General features: G+C 46.4%; 1 protein-coding gene across 2 annotated transcripts in view; it reads right to left on the reverse strand.

Moving 5' to 3' along the window:
* Positions 1-6600, reverse strand: part of traf3ip3 (TRAF3 interacting protein 3) — a 72647-nt gene extending 66047 nt beyond the window's left edge. For both annotated transcript variants that reach the window (XM_086011256.1, XM_086011257.1), the window contains exon 1: positions 5016-6600. In XM_086011256.1, coding sequence (XP_085867382.1) covers positions 5016-5423 — 408 coding nt within the window. In that variant the 5' untranslated portion in view covers positions 5424-6600. The remainder of the gene's footprint in view (positions 1-5015) is intronic.
* Positions 6601-16254: the final 9654 nt, after the last annotated feature.

The raw sequence follows: 16254 nt of genomic DNA on the forward strand, positions 1-16254 counted from the left end.
TCAATCAGGAAAGGTGAGTGCAAACCCACACTCAACTTCATCCTGCTGTGACTCTCATCACACCCCCATCAGTCCACCTTCCCAACCCTGCTCCTGCACCTCTTTACTCACACCAACATACCTTGTACATCTCTCTCTCTATCTATATTATCACATGCTCATGTGACTAGCCACCCCTCACACACACCCTCATCCTAATGCAATCATACCAACGAACAACACACAAGGAGGCCACTTGCAATTGCCACCCCACTCCATCATAGTCGCCCTCTACAGATGTAACCCATCCATTCCTTACACTCATACCTTCACTCTCACTCAACCTTCTCTTCTTTCCCTCCTTGCAGGAAAAGAAAGCCCACAATAAGAGGGAGAGGGAGAGAACCGGAGGTGGCACGCCATCATTGGCCACCCTAACATCAGCAGAGGAGGCTGCCTTGGAAGTCTCTGGAGCCGCCGAGCAGCTGGAGGTGGGAGACGGAGAGAGGGGGACATCTCAGCAACCTGGTGACAAAATTACATATCATACAGCTACATGGCATACAGCAGTCACTCATATGGGCACTGATGTCAGCAGCCAGTGAATGGTCATCATGTGCATAATGGTATCTGTATCCATTCTTCATATGACATATCTAACTCATCTCTTTACTCTCCCACAGGTCCATCAAGAGCTCCCCCCCAGCCCCGACTGTCCAGGAGGAAAAGGAAGACGACTCCTCAGAGCAGCCTCCAGCCTCTGAGGGCGCAGCGTCACCAGACATAAGCGCACACAGCACCAGTACAGATACACACGCCTCGGTGGGTCACATGCGAGATAGAGTAGTGTTGTCACCTGGTGTCTCACAAGTCACAAGTGAGCAAGAGGAGATGGTGGAGGCAGGAACAGCAGTGGAGACTCCTCGCTGGAGGGCGCAGGATGCTCCCAACTCTGCTCAGCTGCATGCAGACGCTGAGCCTCGGGGGCCATCCTGAAAGAGGGCATTCCTGGAGGTGCAGCAAGAAGTGCAGGAGGCTTCGACAGGTTTTGCGAGTGCAATGTCTGCAAATGTGCAGAGAATGGAGGAGTCCATCTCCAACATGAGCACCACCGTGTCGCAGGCAATGACGACTGTAGACTCTTCCATGGATAGGATGACCACCTGTATGGAGCAGCTAATGCGCCACTCACAGGAGCACATGGTCTCTATGGAGAATAGATGGCAGATGCTCACAGACCTCCTCTCTAGGAGGGATGTCAACATAGACGTGGGTCCTCATGGCCCCACTGCAGTGCAGCAAGGTGCTCTCCAGCTCCTTGTTAGCAGGGAAGTGCGGGTGGCCCATTGAGAGAGGTGATGGTGAGAGGGGACATGCAAGTGGGGGCTCCTCTCAAAGCGCTCACACTTCTCCCCCATTGCCCCCCCCCCGCCAACAGTCAGAGCCCCAGATGCCTCCTCGGATCGCGATGGTCGAATCTGCCCCTGCACAGTCGCAGGAGGAGCAGACTTTGGGGGGGGCCATCACAGGCTCCAAAACCCAGAGGACATCAACCAAAAGTGTTGAATCAGTCGCAGCAGGGAAGTGAGCAGCCTGCCTCTACCTCTTCTAAAGCCACAAGGGTAGCACCTCGTAGAAGCACGCGTAAGAGAAAGATGAAACACAAGTAGATTTACAAGGGTAGCTACTTGGGTGTTTTATTAAATATTTCTGTAAAGTTTCCGTTACTGTGATGTCACAGAGAAAAATCTTTATTTTCACCACCATGGACAAATTAATGTGCACCTTTGTAAGTGGCTTAGTGAGTTGAAGTGAATGGTGAGACATAGGGCAGGATTTTCATTGGGCCATGGAGGCGGGATTGGAGGTGTGTGGGGGGTTAAAATCCCGAAATCGGGGGGGGGCATGAACCCATTCCACCCCCAACCTGTCTCCATGCCAGTTTCAAAGGAGGCGGGTACCCGCCCCGCACTGGGACCCGCCTCCTCGAGGCGGGAAGGGGATTAGTGCCAATTAACTGCCTGTTAACAGGTAGTTAACAGGCAGTTTTTAGCCTAATCCCTATTTTCATTATTGAAGTGTAGGATTCACGACAGCTCCAAACCACGCCAAGTTAGCAAGGCGGGCTGTCGGGCTGAAGGGCTTGGAGGGGACGAGATGTCCGGTGTTCAGGTGAGTGATGGGTGCATGAGTGCAGAGGTAAGTGTGTTTGGTGTGTTTAAAGAGGTTTTACTTACCTTTACAGCCTTCCTTCCTTCAGGTCTCGGGAGTCCCTCATCTCACCGGCACAGAAAGCAGAATGGCCGCGATCTGTCAAAAATTGCAGCATTCAACTTTCTGTTCCGGAGAGATCTCTAAATCATCCTGAGAGGAAAGAATTAATTGGAGTACAGATTGTCAGTGTTTGACAGCTTCAAACAGCTGTGAAATGCTGATATTTCATCTGTCAAAAGGTCTTGACAGATGAAATATCAATCTGTGACATCACCTGTTGCCGGGTGGCCTGTAATTGGCCTGCTGAGCCCGCTGGGTGGGCTCAACAAGGTCAATCAAGTCAAAATCGCGTGGGTTGGCTACAACTCGATGGAGACAGGACTACAACCCCGAAATTTGTAGTCCTGCCTCCTACCCGCCTCCTCAATGAAAATCCAGCCCATAATGTTCCCTTCAGCAATGGTGGTCAGTGTGAAAGAAATGGCTTGGCCATTGTAGGGATGCTTTATGGTGTTGCTGTGGGGTGGTGCCAACCTGGCACAGCATGTGGCAGCCGTATAGGTGTAATGCGTAAAGTTAAGTGAATCTGGCCATGTTGAGGCCATTCCTGGCCTCCCGGGCAGCAATGCGCTCGGGTGCTGGTGGGATCTGGACTGCAGGTTCCTCCAGCTCCTGCTCCTCCTAGTATTCCAGCTGATGCTCCTCCTCCTCCTCTGAAGAGGCTTTGTGCTCAGTGCCTTGCTCCTCATGCAGCGCTAATCCTCGCTGCTGCGCTATGTTGTGCAGGGTGCAGCAGACTAGGATGATTCTGGAGATCGGAAGGGCTCCTCCATTTTCAGCATGCCTATTGTCTGCTCTACGACACATCTGGTGGAAATGTGGCTTTCATTAGATCTCTCCTGGGCCTCAGTACTTGGCCTCCTCAAGGGTGTCATGAGCCACGTCTTCAGTGGATAGCCCTTGTCTCCAAACAGCCAGCCGATAAGTCTGTTTGGAGGAGCGAAGAGCTGAGGGCGGGTGGACTGGCGCAGGACGAAAGAGTCATGACAGCTACCAGCGAATTTGGCGCACACATGCATGATGATCTTCCTATGGTTGCAGACCAGCTGCACATTGAGGGGCTGGAAGCCCTTGTGGTTGAGAAAGACTCCTGGGTTATGATGGGGTGCACTGATGGCCACATGTGTGTAGTCGATGACGCCCTGCACACGTGGGAAGCCAGCCAGAGTGGCAAAGCCGAGCGCCCGCTCAGAAACACTGGCTTCATCAGTGGCAAAGTTGATATAATTGGCTGACTTGTCAAAGAGGGCATCGGTGACCTGTGTGATGCATCTGTGGGCGGCCGACTGCGAGATGCCGTAAATGTCTGCTGCAGATCCATGGAAGGAGCCTGAGGTGAAGAAGTTGAGGGCACTGGTGACTTTGACATCCATTGGTAAGGTGTGTCCACCCGCTCCTCTGGGCTGCAGGTCTTGCTCCAGCAATCTGCAAATGTTTGCGACGACCTGGCATGATAGCCTGAGCCCCCTTTGGCACTGCTGCTCAATCATGTTGAGGAAGCTCATCCTCTGCCTGTATACCCTGTGCTGGGGGTATTGCCTCTGGCGCAGTGCAGCCCTGCACTGATGCCCTCTGTCCTGTGCAGCATCAGGTGGTTGAGGAGAAGGTTGGTGGTGTTGTTGTTGGTGCTGCTGGAGTGCCTGGTGCTGCTGATGTTGGGGCTCATCGTGGTCCGATTATGAGGACCAAGGTGAGACAGTATAAACGGCTCCCATGCTGATGATTGGTCGATCAAGTAGAGATGACAGAAGCAATCTGTTAATGGTGTGACAGGTTCTACCAATGAGGTGACAGTGGATGCCAACTTTGCTGGAAACACTTGCAACCTCTAGAAAGCTAAATCTGTGCTGACAATGCAGTCAGCAACAGCATCTGCCTTAGGAAAGTGATCAGCTGTCAGGTGGAAATTTTTATTGTACTTTTGATGCTGTGCAGTAATGAGCTGGATCAATGGCCACTCTACCTTTGCCTTAGGTTCACAGACCTGGTTCCCGAGCTGCGTGATTCCCGCCCTCATTCAGGGAAATTTGAAAGGGAGGGTGAAAAAAGTGCTAAAGGGTCTGACAAGTGCCTCATAATGATTTAAATTAGCTCGCCCGCCTCTGCCGTTCGGGTCGCTGCCGCGCCGGCAAACGTGCCTGAGGGAAAGGCACGTGGGGGTGGGATGACGGCGGGTTCCCGACCTGCTGCAAGATATTTCAAAATTTCCCACCCGACCCGCCTCCCAGGGGCGGACCCCGGAAAATTCTGGCCAACGAGTGAAAGAGTGAAAAGTGTTTAATTCCCCCACATCAGCGTCTCTCAACCTGGAGAGCATAAATGTAATTAAAAAATGCAATAATTACTGCTGTGATCCTGATTAAGTAACAAAATGCTATGGATTCAACAGTTCATGCATCAAAATTCATCATAATTTAGAACATAATTGTCACCAGTTTTAAACAGCAGCAGCACAGCCAAGAAAATGGACCAAAAAGCAAACAGCAAGGACACATTGCACCAGACAGTGCACCAGCCATTGGTTAGTGAGGAGGAGCAAAGGGACATTGAGGAAAATAATTCCGCCTGACTTGGTGTAATTAGTTATTATTTTCTAGTTTGATTTTTTAAAAATAATGCAAAGTAATAGATTTTTATTTTCAAAATCAATTTCCGTTTGAACAGCTGCACTGAATTTGCATAACACTGTACATCTTTAACTTTTAGCAAACGACAGTTACTGTGTTCTCTGTCGCCACATCTATTAAAGCAGATAGTCTTACCTGACTGACTGCAGTTAAATTCTGTTGTGATGGCTTCAAACCCACGTCCGGGGCTATAGTAGCAGGTGCGGCAGAAGTGGCAGCTGCTGCCGTCCTTTCCACTCTGCGGCGCGTTACGTTGGAAGCCTTTGGTTTAATCTCTTCTTCGTCTATTGTTAAATTCCTTCGTTTCAGAAAGTACTCTTGCCTTGAGTTCTGCTCCACGTTCCGCTCCCTTGGCGAGCTGCGGCAGGTTGTGATGTTATTTCGACCAATGAGATTCAGACGGTTTTCATGTCTGCGCTCGAGTTTCTCGTCGTAGCTTTCAGCAAAGAGCCTCCTCTTCTTGGATGAGTCGGATCCCCCTGGGCTTAAACCTCGCTTTGGACTGCTCTCCAGCATTCTGACCAGCGTTGGATCGCTGGTCATTTCTTGTGATGCCTGCAGACCAGTTGTAGGAACAAAAACGTTTCGGCTGCTTGCACCTCAGCGATTGACAGCGGTGCCGAAAACACTCCACAGATTCCACAAGATCTCCCGAAGTCCTACAGTTTCATTTAGGCCTGATACTTGCAAAAAAAAAGGTAAAATTACCCAAGAATATTTCAAGTTACTTGGACTCATAAATTAGCTCAATAGGCAGACAATATCCACGGCCAAAAGTAGTAAATATTCTGATTAAGAACTGTTTTACAACACACAAATGTAGGCGAAAAATAAGAGTTCATTCAGGCCAATGTGATTATTATTCTTTGGAACTGTTACTTTCTTTTCTCACTTGCATATTTTACCATGTTCTCGATGAGTGAAGCACCATTCACTTGTCCACTGTTTTTGATTCCAGACTTTCTGTCTTTCCTATCAGACTGAAACAGAGCGCCGCTCTCTGAACACACTTGCCACAACCAGAAGAGATGCAGGTGTTCACTCAGCAAGTGAAAGGTCAACTAGGCCTCACTGTGCACATTCTACATGCTCTTTGTTATCCGTATATAAAACAGATCTGAACTTACTAAGCCAGAGACTGAGAGAGACACATAGGCAACGTGAACAGCCACAGAGAACGTTAGTCCTTGTCCTTGGGTGCTGCTTCCAGCCTGGGGGGTCAGCAGGTGCTTCAGCTACTCATCTTGATTCCCATAAACTCCAATTCCAGCAACGCTCTTCAACATTATCGATCTTCACTCCATGCTGGCAGGACAGTTACTCTGAGAGTGTTACTTATGGCTAGTTTGAGCCATGGATCAAATTGGGTCCCTGCATTCCAGTCACTTGCTTCCACTGGGCTCGCGCTTCTTTGCGATTTAAAACAGGAAATAATTTTTTTTTTAAATAAACCACCACGCTTCTAACCTCCTTCCTGTCTCTCACACTCAACTCAGAATGTGCGGTTTCTTAACCGCTACGTCAGTTAGGTCGCTTGGTTCACTGTTCTACTAAAGGTTGCTGAGCCTATCTGCACACCTGGCCAGCAGCTCTGCACCATGCTGAGTATTTGTCGTACTGTGAGAGCCTGTGTCTGCCTGTGCACAGACGTAAGGTCCAACTTTGTTCTTGCAATGTGCTCTGTTCAGTTTCTCCTTCTTTCTTGTTCACTCTTTAACTCTGTGACAGCTTGCCTGCTGACTGGCTGTATCTCAATTGCACACTGACTGAGATAACCCAATCACACAGGATATGGTGTGTTCTAGGCTCCGAGCTCTCACAGATGTTTATCAGTTTTTGGGAGGGGGAAAGAGTTTGTGAGAGAGAAAATATTTTAAGCACACCCACAAATTAAAAAAAAAAACCACACACTGCCGATTGTGTTTTTGTTTCCTAAAATGCCATGGGTCTTGTTTGCTGAGTGTACACTGCATTATACAAACTGCAAATTGTTCCTGCCGCACACTGGCGCACACTGGTGTATTTTAGTTTTAATTGCAGCCTGCAGGAGCTGACCTGGTTTCACATCTTAAAATGTGTGGCTTCTTGCAAAATCGGTTAAAGAAAAACTTTTTTAAAAAAAGGTTGGCGACGTGTGACATCATCTCCTATTAAAGAGGAACTTGTGAATTATATTTGTGAGTCAGATGGCCTGCTACCTCTTGTGGTAGAGTGTTGCAGCTCATCTTTCTTGTACCACCCTGGTTTACCACCCAAAAAACAGTTGCCGTTATTTATAAATTCAATACCTTACAACATACACTGTCAGGCATAAGAACATAAGAACATAAGAAACAGGAGCAGGAGTAGGCCAATCGGCCCCTCGAGCCTGCTCCGCCATTCAATAAGATCATGGCTGATCCAATCTTGGCCTCAACACCACTTCCCTGCTCTCTCCCCACACCCCTCGACTCCCTTGTAGTTCAAATGTCTGTCAATCTCCGCCTTGAATATATTCAATGACTCCGCCTCCACAGCTCTCTGGGGTAGAGAATTCCAAAGATTCACGACCCTGTGAGAGAAGAAATTCCTCCTCATCTCCATCTTAAATGGGTGACCTCTTATTCTGAAACTGTGCCCAATAGTTCTAGATACCCCCACTAGGGGAAACATCCTCTCAGGATCCACCCTGTCAATCCCCCTCAGAATCTTATATGTTTCAATACGATCACCTCTCATTCTTCTAAACTCCAATGAGTATAGGCCCAACCTGCTCAACCTTTCGTCGTACGTCAACCCCTTCATCCCAGGAATCAACCTAATGAACCTTCTCTGCACTGCCTCCAATGCAAGTATATCCTTCCTTAAATATGGAGACCAAAACTGTACACAGTGCTCCAGGTGTGGTCTCACCAGCTCCCTGTAAAGTTGCATCAGAACTTCCCTACTTTTATACTCCATACCCCTTGCAATAAAGGCCAACATTCCATTAGCCTTCCTAATTACTTGCTGTGCCTACATGCTAACTTTTAGTGTTTCATGTACTAGGACCCCCCGATCCCTTTGTACCGCAGCATTTTGTAGTCTCCCTCCATTTAAATAATAATTTCCTTTTTCATTCTTCCTTCCAAAGTGGATGACCTCACATTTTCCCACATTATACTCCATCTGCCAAATTTTTGCCCACTCACTTAACCTATCTATATCCCTTTGCAGGCTCTTTGTGTCCTCCTCACAACTTGCTAACCCACCTATTCTTTGTATCATCAGCAAATTTGGCTACACTTGGTCCCTTCATCCAAGTCATTGTTTTCTTCTGGCCACTAACTTGAGTGAGAAAGTCAGAGCGAGTACATTTGTTTAACACACACTCTGAATACCCAAATCGAGCCAGCACTCACTCGCAATGTTCCCGCTAAGGTGCACGCGCGCACGGCCGCGCAGTCATCTGAAAGGTCCCGAGCAGGCCGCTCACCGGCTTTTACATTGTAAATACCGCACACGCACAGAAATTTAAAGGGACCACGCATTAAAAGAAACAAGCCGCGCAGAACAGAGCACAGCTTAAAGGGAACATTGGTCACTCACCCCCAACATTCTACAGGGGATTGCATTATTTTTTTTACCAAAGGATTGTAATAACTCACAAGACACTACACATCTTTTTTTTCTCCAGTTTCCAAGCAAGATGCCCAGGCCTACTTTTCAGCACCTTTGGCTAGATCATTAAAACCCACACCACAAAACCACCAGTACGAATGCATTCTAGTCTTCGCCAGGAAAGGCGGACTGCTTCAACTGTCAGCTGTAATGTGCTGTCAGATACCGAGGAAACTGCCCTGGTATCGGTTCAAATGTAAAATCAGGTGGATTCATGTCTTAAATTACAAATAGAACACACTTTCTGCAAAATACTCGGCAGATCCAGATTACTTTTCAGGGCAGTGGAGCATCGTAATACTTGTGTGAATTTTGTAAAAGTGTGGTCCATTCATCCAATTGAGGCTGAAGTGCTGCAGGGATTAAAACCTTGAGTCCATTTTTTTGTGGAGACACTTATTGGGCAGGACAAATGGTAAATCCCAAAGGAGGTTGGCCAGCCTTTATTCAAACCTTTTCTTGGTGAGCGAGCTGAAAATATCTGAGTCCTCTATTTTCTTCCACTTCTAGGTGTCACTGTCTCCTGCAAGTCCAATGGCCTCGAGGGCAGGCAGGCAAAGAACTTGCTCCCAGGTCTCTACCAATGATACTTTTAAACTAGCTTCCAGAAGGAACTAGGGTTGCCAACTAGGGTTCCAGGATTCTTTTGCATTCTACTGCAAGCAACCCAGGCTAAACGTCAGAGGGGGATTAAAGAAAAAATTGATTCATTTTCTGCGAGTTTCTAGGTGACAGAAGGACACCTCTGGGGGCTCGAAGGAATGGTCCCCAGCAGTAAGATAAACGCTTAGGAAGTGGGGTCGGAAAGGCCTCATATCAGGGGTGGGGGAAGGAATCCCGGGGCCAGAGAGGCCCAAGATTGCCTTGTGGGGATCCAAAGGAGCACTCCTGCTCATCCTGGTCTACAAAGAAACAACTTAAATAACTTACACTTCTAGCCCCAGATTGTTGCTGTATTGACCTGGCGGGGAAGCCACAACAGCTTCTCCACTCAGGCCTGGGGTTAAAATTGCAGTCAGTCCCCAATGACATCTTTGGAGCCCAATCGGCATATTTAAAGTAGGATCGCAAAAGAGCAGGTTAAAATTGCAACCGAAGAGAGGGGGATCGAAGAGGAATAAGTCGCTGCAGCCACCTTAAACGAATGGCCACCAGACGGGCAGGGTTAATATCAGCCCTTCTATCTTTTTAATCTCAATTCCGTACCGTTTCTTAACATCACTTAATACCCTTACTTACAAATAAGTATGTCCTTCCCTTTTAAACACCTCAATTGATTCTGCATCTATGGCTTTCTGGAGCAGTGTGTCCCACATTCTCGCAAGATTTTGAGTGAAGAAACTTTTCATGGATTTGTTTTTAACCAGTTTAGTTCTAATCTGAAGATTATGTCGTCTTGTTCTGGATTCCTGTATTAGAGGGAAGCGTCATCTACCTTGTTCATTTCCTTGATTATTTCAAACACCTCAGTCAGGTCATCCCTTAACCATCGCATCTCCAGGGAATATTACCCAAGTTTCCCAGTCTCTCATCAGAGCTGAATCCCTTCATCCCAGCTATCATCCTGGGGAATTGTCCCTGGACCTCCTCAAATGGGTACTTAAGTTACATAGTATTACATACTGTTTATAGCACAGAAACAGGCCATTCAGCCCAACTGGTCCAAACCATGCTCCACACCAACCTCTTCCCACCCCTCTTCATCTAACCCCATCAACATATCCTTCTATTCCTTTCTCCCTCATGTGCTTATCTAGTTTCCCTTTAAATGCATCTGTGCTATACGTCTCAACTACTCCCTGTGGTAGTGAGTTACAGATGCTAACCATTCTCTGGGTAAAGAAGTTTCACCTGAATTCCCTATTGGATTTATTAGTGACTATCTTATGGCCCCTAGTTCTGGTCTCGCCCGCAAGTGGAAACATCTTCTCTACGGCTACCCTACCAAACCCTTTCATAATCTTGAGTTCTCTATCAGGTCACCCCTCAGCCTTCTCTTTTCTAGAGAAAAGAGCTCCATCCTGTTCAATCTTTCCTGATAGTTATAACCTCTCAGTTCTGGTATCATTCTAGTAAACAATTTTAGCACCTTCTCCACTGCCTCTATGTTTGTTTTATAATATGGAGACCAGAACTGTTCACAGTACTCCCAGTGTGGTCTAACCAAGGTTCTATAGAAGTTTAACATAACTTCTCTGCTTTTCAATTCTATCCCTCTAGAAATGAACCCCAGTGCTTGGTTTACTTTTCTTTATGGCCTTATTAACCAGCATCACTACTTTTAGTGATTTGTGAATCTGTGCCCCCAGATCCCGGTGTTCCTCTACCCAGTTAGACACTTCTTTTCCAAGGAGTATGTGGCCTCCTTACTCTTCTTACCAAAATGTACCACCTCACACTTATCTATATTGAAGTTAATTTGCCAATTACACTCCCTTTCTGCAAGTTTAGTAATGTCTTCCTGTATTTTGTCACAGTCCTCCTCTGTATTAACTACACCCCCCAATTTGGTGTCATCTGCAAATTTTGAAATTGTACTTCTGATTCCCGAGTCCAAATCGTTTGTGTAAATGATGAACAACAGTGGTCCCAGCATTGAGCCTTGTGGAACACCACTTTCCACCTTTTGCCAAACTGAGTAACTACCTTTAACCCCTACTCTCTGCTTTGTAGCCAGCTTGCTACTTGTCCCCTGACCCCACATGTTCTGACCTTAGTTATGCAGTGCTTTATCAAAGGCCTTTTGGAAATCCAAATATATTACGTATACTGCATTACCCTTATCTACTCTTTCCGTTACTTCTTCAAATAATTCAATTTTTTGTTGTTGTTGACATCTTTATATTGTCACTTCTATTTCACTCTGAGGCCTGTTATTATCTCTGCAATATAGTGGAAGCTCAATTATCTGCCATAACGGTGGAGGTCATCATCTCAGTAGATGATAGGAATGTGGATATTAAAAGCTTTCACTGTACCATAATCTTCAAAGAGTGAAGAGAAATAAAACTCACAATTTACATTTTTTAAAGAAATGAAAATAAAGATACTTGTCAGGGACTCACTATTTACAATATTTGCCCAATGGGCATAGCCAATCAAATGATCCACAGGCAAACACAGATAAGAAGCAATAAATTGAAATGTCAAAACCCAGAATATTTCAGAAAAGAGGAATAAAATCGAATATGAGTTACTCCAGTTTAAGGTGATACAACATATATTCTTAAAATAGCAAAAAATAATTTGTGGTTATGGCTGCAAGAACCATTTTAATTGCTTGTTGACATCTGCGTGGTTACCAAAGGAACATATGTTGAACATAAAAGGGTAAATGTTTGTCTTTAGTGCTCCAGGTAAAGGGTTCTGTGATCCAGAATGCATTTTGGGAATTTGGGTATGAGCACCTCCACGCTTTTTCATCCATTAAAATGTTTGTTAGCAAAATTAAAGCCCATGGGATCAAAGGGACAGTGGCAGCATAGATACAAAATTGGCTACGGGACAGAAAGCAGTGGTGAACGGTTGTTTTCCAGAGTGCAGGGATGTATACAGTGGTGTTCCCAAGAGTTGGTATTAGGACCATTGCTCTTTCTGATATATATTAATGACCTGGACTTGGGTATACAGGGCATAATATCAAAGTCTCCAGGTGACACAAAACTCAGAAATGTAGTAAACAATGAGGAGGATAGTAACAGACTTCAGGAGAACATAGACAGACTGATGAAATGGGCAGACACATGGCTGATGAAATTTAATGCAGAGAAGTATGAAGTGATACATTTTGGTAGGAAAAATGAGGAGAGGCAATATGAACTAAATGGTACAATTTTAAAGTGGGTGCAGGAAAAGAGAGACCTGGGGGTGTATGTACACAAATCTTTGAAGGCGGCGGGACAAGTTGAGATGGCCATTAAAAAAACATATGGCATCCTTGGGTTTATTGATAGAGAAATAGAGTACAAAAGCAAGGACATTATGCTAAACCTCAGCTAGGAAATTGTGCAGAGAGGACGCAGAAGCGATTTACTAGAATATTACCAGGGATGAGGGACTTCAGTTGTGTGGAGAGACTGGAGAAGCTGGGGTTGTTCTTCTTAGAGCAGAGAAGTTTAAGAGGAGATTTGATAGAGGTGTTCAAAATCATGAAGGGTTTTGATAGGGTAAATAAGGAGAAACTGTTTCCAGTGATGGAAGGGTCGGTAACCAGAGGACACAGATTTAAGGTGATTGGCAAAAGAACCAGAGGCGACAATAGGGAAAAAAAAAATTTTCCCTTCAATTTATCCTTTAATTGTTGTGATCTGGAATGCACTGAAAGAGTGGTGGAAGCAGATTCAATAGTAACATTCAAAGGAGAATTAAAGGATAAATTGAAGGGAAAAAATTTACAGGGCTATGGGGAAAGAGCAGGATAGCACTAATCGGATAGCTCTACCAAAGAGCCAGCACAGGCAGGATGGGCCGAATGGCCTCCTTCTGTACAATATCATTCTATGATTCTAAAATGATAGAACAGAAAATCATGGGGTTATGCATCCAAATTCCTCATGTGCGCTCTCACCCACAAAGTTCTGCACTAGAAGAAAATTTAGCCCACAGCTCCTTGTAGTATGCAAATAAATAGGAATGCAGAGAGCTCTTTGCCAACAACACTAAAGGCAACAAAGGTCCAACAAGCCTGATCTGGTTTAACAACCTTGTCAAATTCCTGTGTGTCTTTATGGAATGATTAGTGAGTGATTTTATGCAATAGCAGCACTTGGGAGTTGTTAGCACTGTGTGTTTGAACTGTGGGGAGTGTTAGCACTGTGTGTTGTCTGGACTGTGGGGAGTGTTAGCACTGTGCCTTGTCTGAACTGTGGGGAGTGTTAGCACTGTGTGTTTGAACTGTGGGGAGTGTTAGCACTGTGTGTTGTCTGGAGTGTGGAGAGTGTTAGCACTGTGCGTTGTCTGAACTGTGGGGAGTGTTAGCACTGTGTGTTGTCTGGACTGTGGAGAGTGTTAGCACTGTGCCTTGTCTGAGCTGTGGGGATTGTTAGCACTGTGTGTTTGAACTGTGGGGAGTGTTAGCACTGTGTGTTGTCTGAGCTGTGGGGAGTGTTAGCACTGTGTGTTGTCTGGACTGTGGAGAGTGTTTGCACTGTGCGTTGTTTGAACTGTGGGGAGTGTTTGCACTGTGCGTTGTCTGGACTGTGGGGAGTGTTAGCACTGTGCCTTGTCTGAACTGTGGGGAGTGTTAGCACTGTGTGTTTGAACTGTGGGGAGTGTTAGCACTGTGTGTTGTCTGGACTGTGGAGAGTGTTTGCACTGTGCGTTGTCTGGACTGTGGAGAGTGTTTGCACTGTGCATTGTTTGAACTGTGGGGAGTGTTTGCACTGTGCGTTGTTTGAACTGTGGGGAGTGTTTGCACTGTGCGTTGTCTGAACTGTGGGGAGTGTTTGCACTGTGCGTTGTCTGGACTGTGGGGAGTGTTTGCACTGTGCGTTGTCTGAACTGTGGGGAGTGTTAGCACTGTGTGTTGTCTGGACTGTGGAGAGTGTTAGCACTGTGTGTTGTCTGAGCTGTGGGGAGTGTTAGCGCTGTGTGTTGTTTGAACTGTGGAGAGTGTTTGCACTGTACGTTGTCTGAACTGTGGGGAGTGTTTGTGTTAAATCCGTGAATCTTGATGTATGGTGTCCTTCAATAAATAGACAGAGACTGCAGAGGAACAATCAACGGTGTTTACTGGATGAGGGTTACTCTAAAAACTAACAGTACAGATCCCTACTCAGGGTTTATATACAGGTGTGGTCACTGCCGGTACTACAGTATACAGGAGCTGTAAAAAGTAGTTCTCCCCTTAAAGGTACATACACTACAATTCCTCCCCTTTTAGATTAACAGTACCATAACATTCATTTAACAATTAACACTTTTAACATGCAACATTAACTGAAAATAGTCCACTTATAAATTCAGTCTTTGGGGCGGCTTCCTGATCCTTTCTGGATAGCGCCTTTCCTGAGTGTCTTGCTCTTAGTACGGAGGTGATTCTGGCCCCCTGTCGTCGGTTGGTTCATCAGCTTCCGATGCTACTGTTTCTGGGGTAGATGCGACCTGTATGTCGGGTTCATCACCAGGTACGCGAGACATGGGGTTGACTCGTTCCTGTGACTCTAGGATCTGGTCGACATGGCGTCTCACAATGTTCTCCCCAACATCCACTGTGTACATTAGTGGCCCCTGCCGTGTGCATATCATTCCTGGTTGCCATTTCTCTGTTCGGTAGTCGTGGGCCAAGACTGGTTGCCCTACATTGAAGCTCTTTGTCGGCTTCTCATTGATGTGCTGGAATTGCGAACACCTCCGTTCAGTCCGTAAGGGTGACCCCGAGCTTCCGGTCGCCTGTCATTTTAATTCAACGCTCCATTCCCACTCGGACCTCACCATCCTTGGCCTCTTGTATTGTTCCACGGAAGCTCAACATAAACTCGAGGAACAGCACCTCATCTTCCGATTAGGCACTCTGCAGCCTTCCGGACTCAATATCGAGTTCAATAATTTCAGATCATAACCTCGGCCCCCATTTCATTTTTTCCGGTAATTTTTCCACTCCTTTCCCCCCCTCCCCCCTTTCCTTTTGTTTCGCTCTCACACCTGGCAGCTATCCCTTGCCCTGCCAGTACACTTTACACCCAATCTCAGCCTATTACCATCTCGTCTAGCTTCTAACACCTTTTATTGTCTCTTTTTTACTTCTTTTGTTTCTTTTATTCTTTTGTCCGATCGCAGCCCTGCCTCCGATCTATCGTTTCTTTCCAGTTTTGAAGAAGGGGTCGACCCGAAATGTCAACTCAAATTTCTGTCCATGGATGTTGCCTGACCTGCTGAGTTTTTCCAGCATTTTCTGTTGTTATTGCTGGAATTGCTTATTCTCAACATCTCTTCGTACATTTGGTCTGAGCAAATCCAGACGAGATCTCAACCTTCGGTTAAAGAACATCATGGCCGGGGTCTGGTTGGTGACTGCATGTGTCGCATTTCTGTAGGCTAACAGGAAATTGTCCACCTTATGCTGCAGTGGAATGTCGTCATCGCACATGGCCCTTACTGCCTTTTTAAAGGTTTGTACAAACCTCTCAGCCAATCCATTTGTGGCTGGATGATACGGGGCGGATGTGTAATGCCTTACCCCATTCCTTTTCATAAATTTCCGAAACTCTTCGGACACAAACTGTGGTCCGTTATCAGAGCAAATCTGCTCTGGCAAGCCATTCCTGGCAAATATGGTCCGTAGGACTGCAATCGTTTTCTCCGTGGTGGTGGAGGACATTTTGATCACCTCAGGCCATTTCGAGTGCGCATCCACGGCTATTAAAAACATTGAGTCCATGAATGGACCAGCAAAATCAATATGCACCCGTTGCCATGGAGAGGAGGGCCACTCCCATGGGTGTAGAGGGGCATGTGGTGGTGCATTTTGGACCTTCTGGCATCCTGAGCAGCTCTTTGTCAGGTCCTCAATTTGCTGATCGATCCCCGGCCACCACACATAAGCCCTAGCAAGGCTTTTCATTTTCACCCCTCCCAGATGGCCTTCGTGAAGCCCATTGAGCACTCTCTCCCTTAACTTGGGTGGAATTACCACTCGGGATCCACACATCAAGGTCCCCTGGCATACTGACAGCTGTTCTCTTCTGGATGAGAATGCTGGCAACAGTGAGTCGCCATGTGTTGGCCATCCCTTCAC

Source organism: Somniosus microcephalus, chromosome 18, assembly GCF_052327205.1.
Source record: "Somniosus microcephalus isolate GS21.2 chromosome 18, FLI_Smic_1.0, whole genome shotgun sequence".
Taxonomy (NCBI): Eukaryota; Metazoa; Chordata; class Chondrichthyes; order Squaliformes; family Somniosidae; genus Somniosus; species Somniosus microcephalus.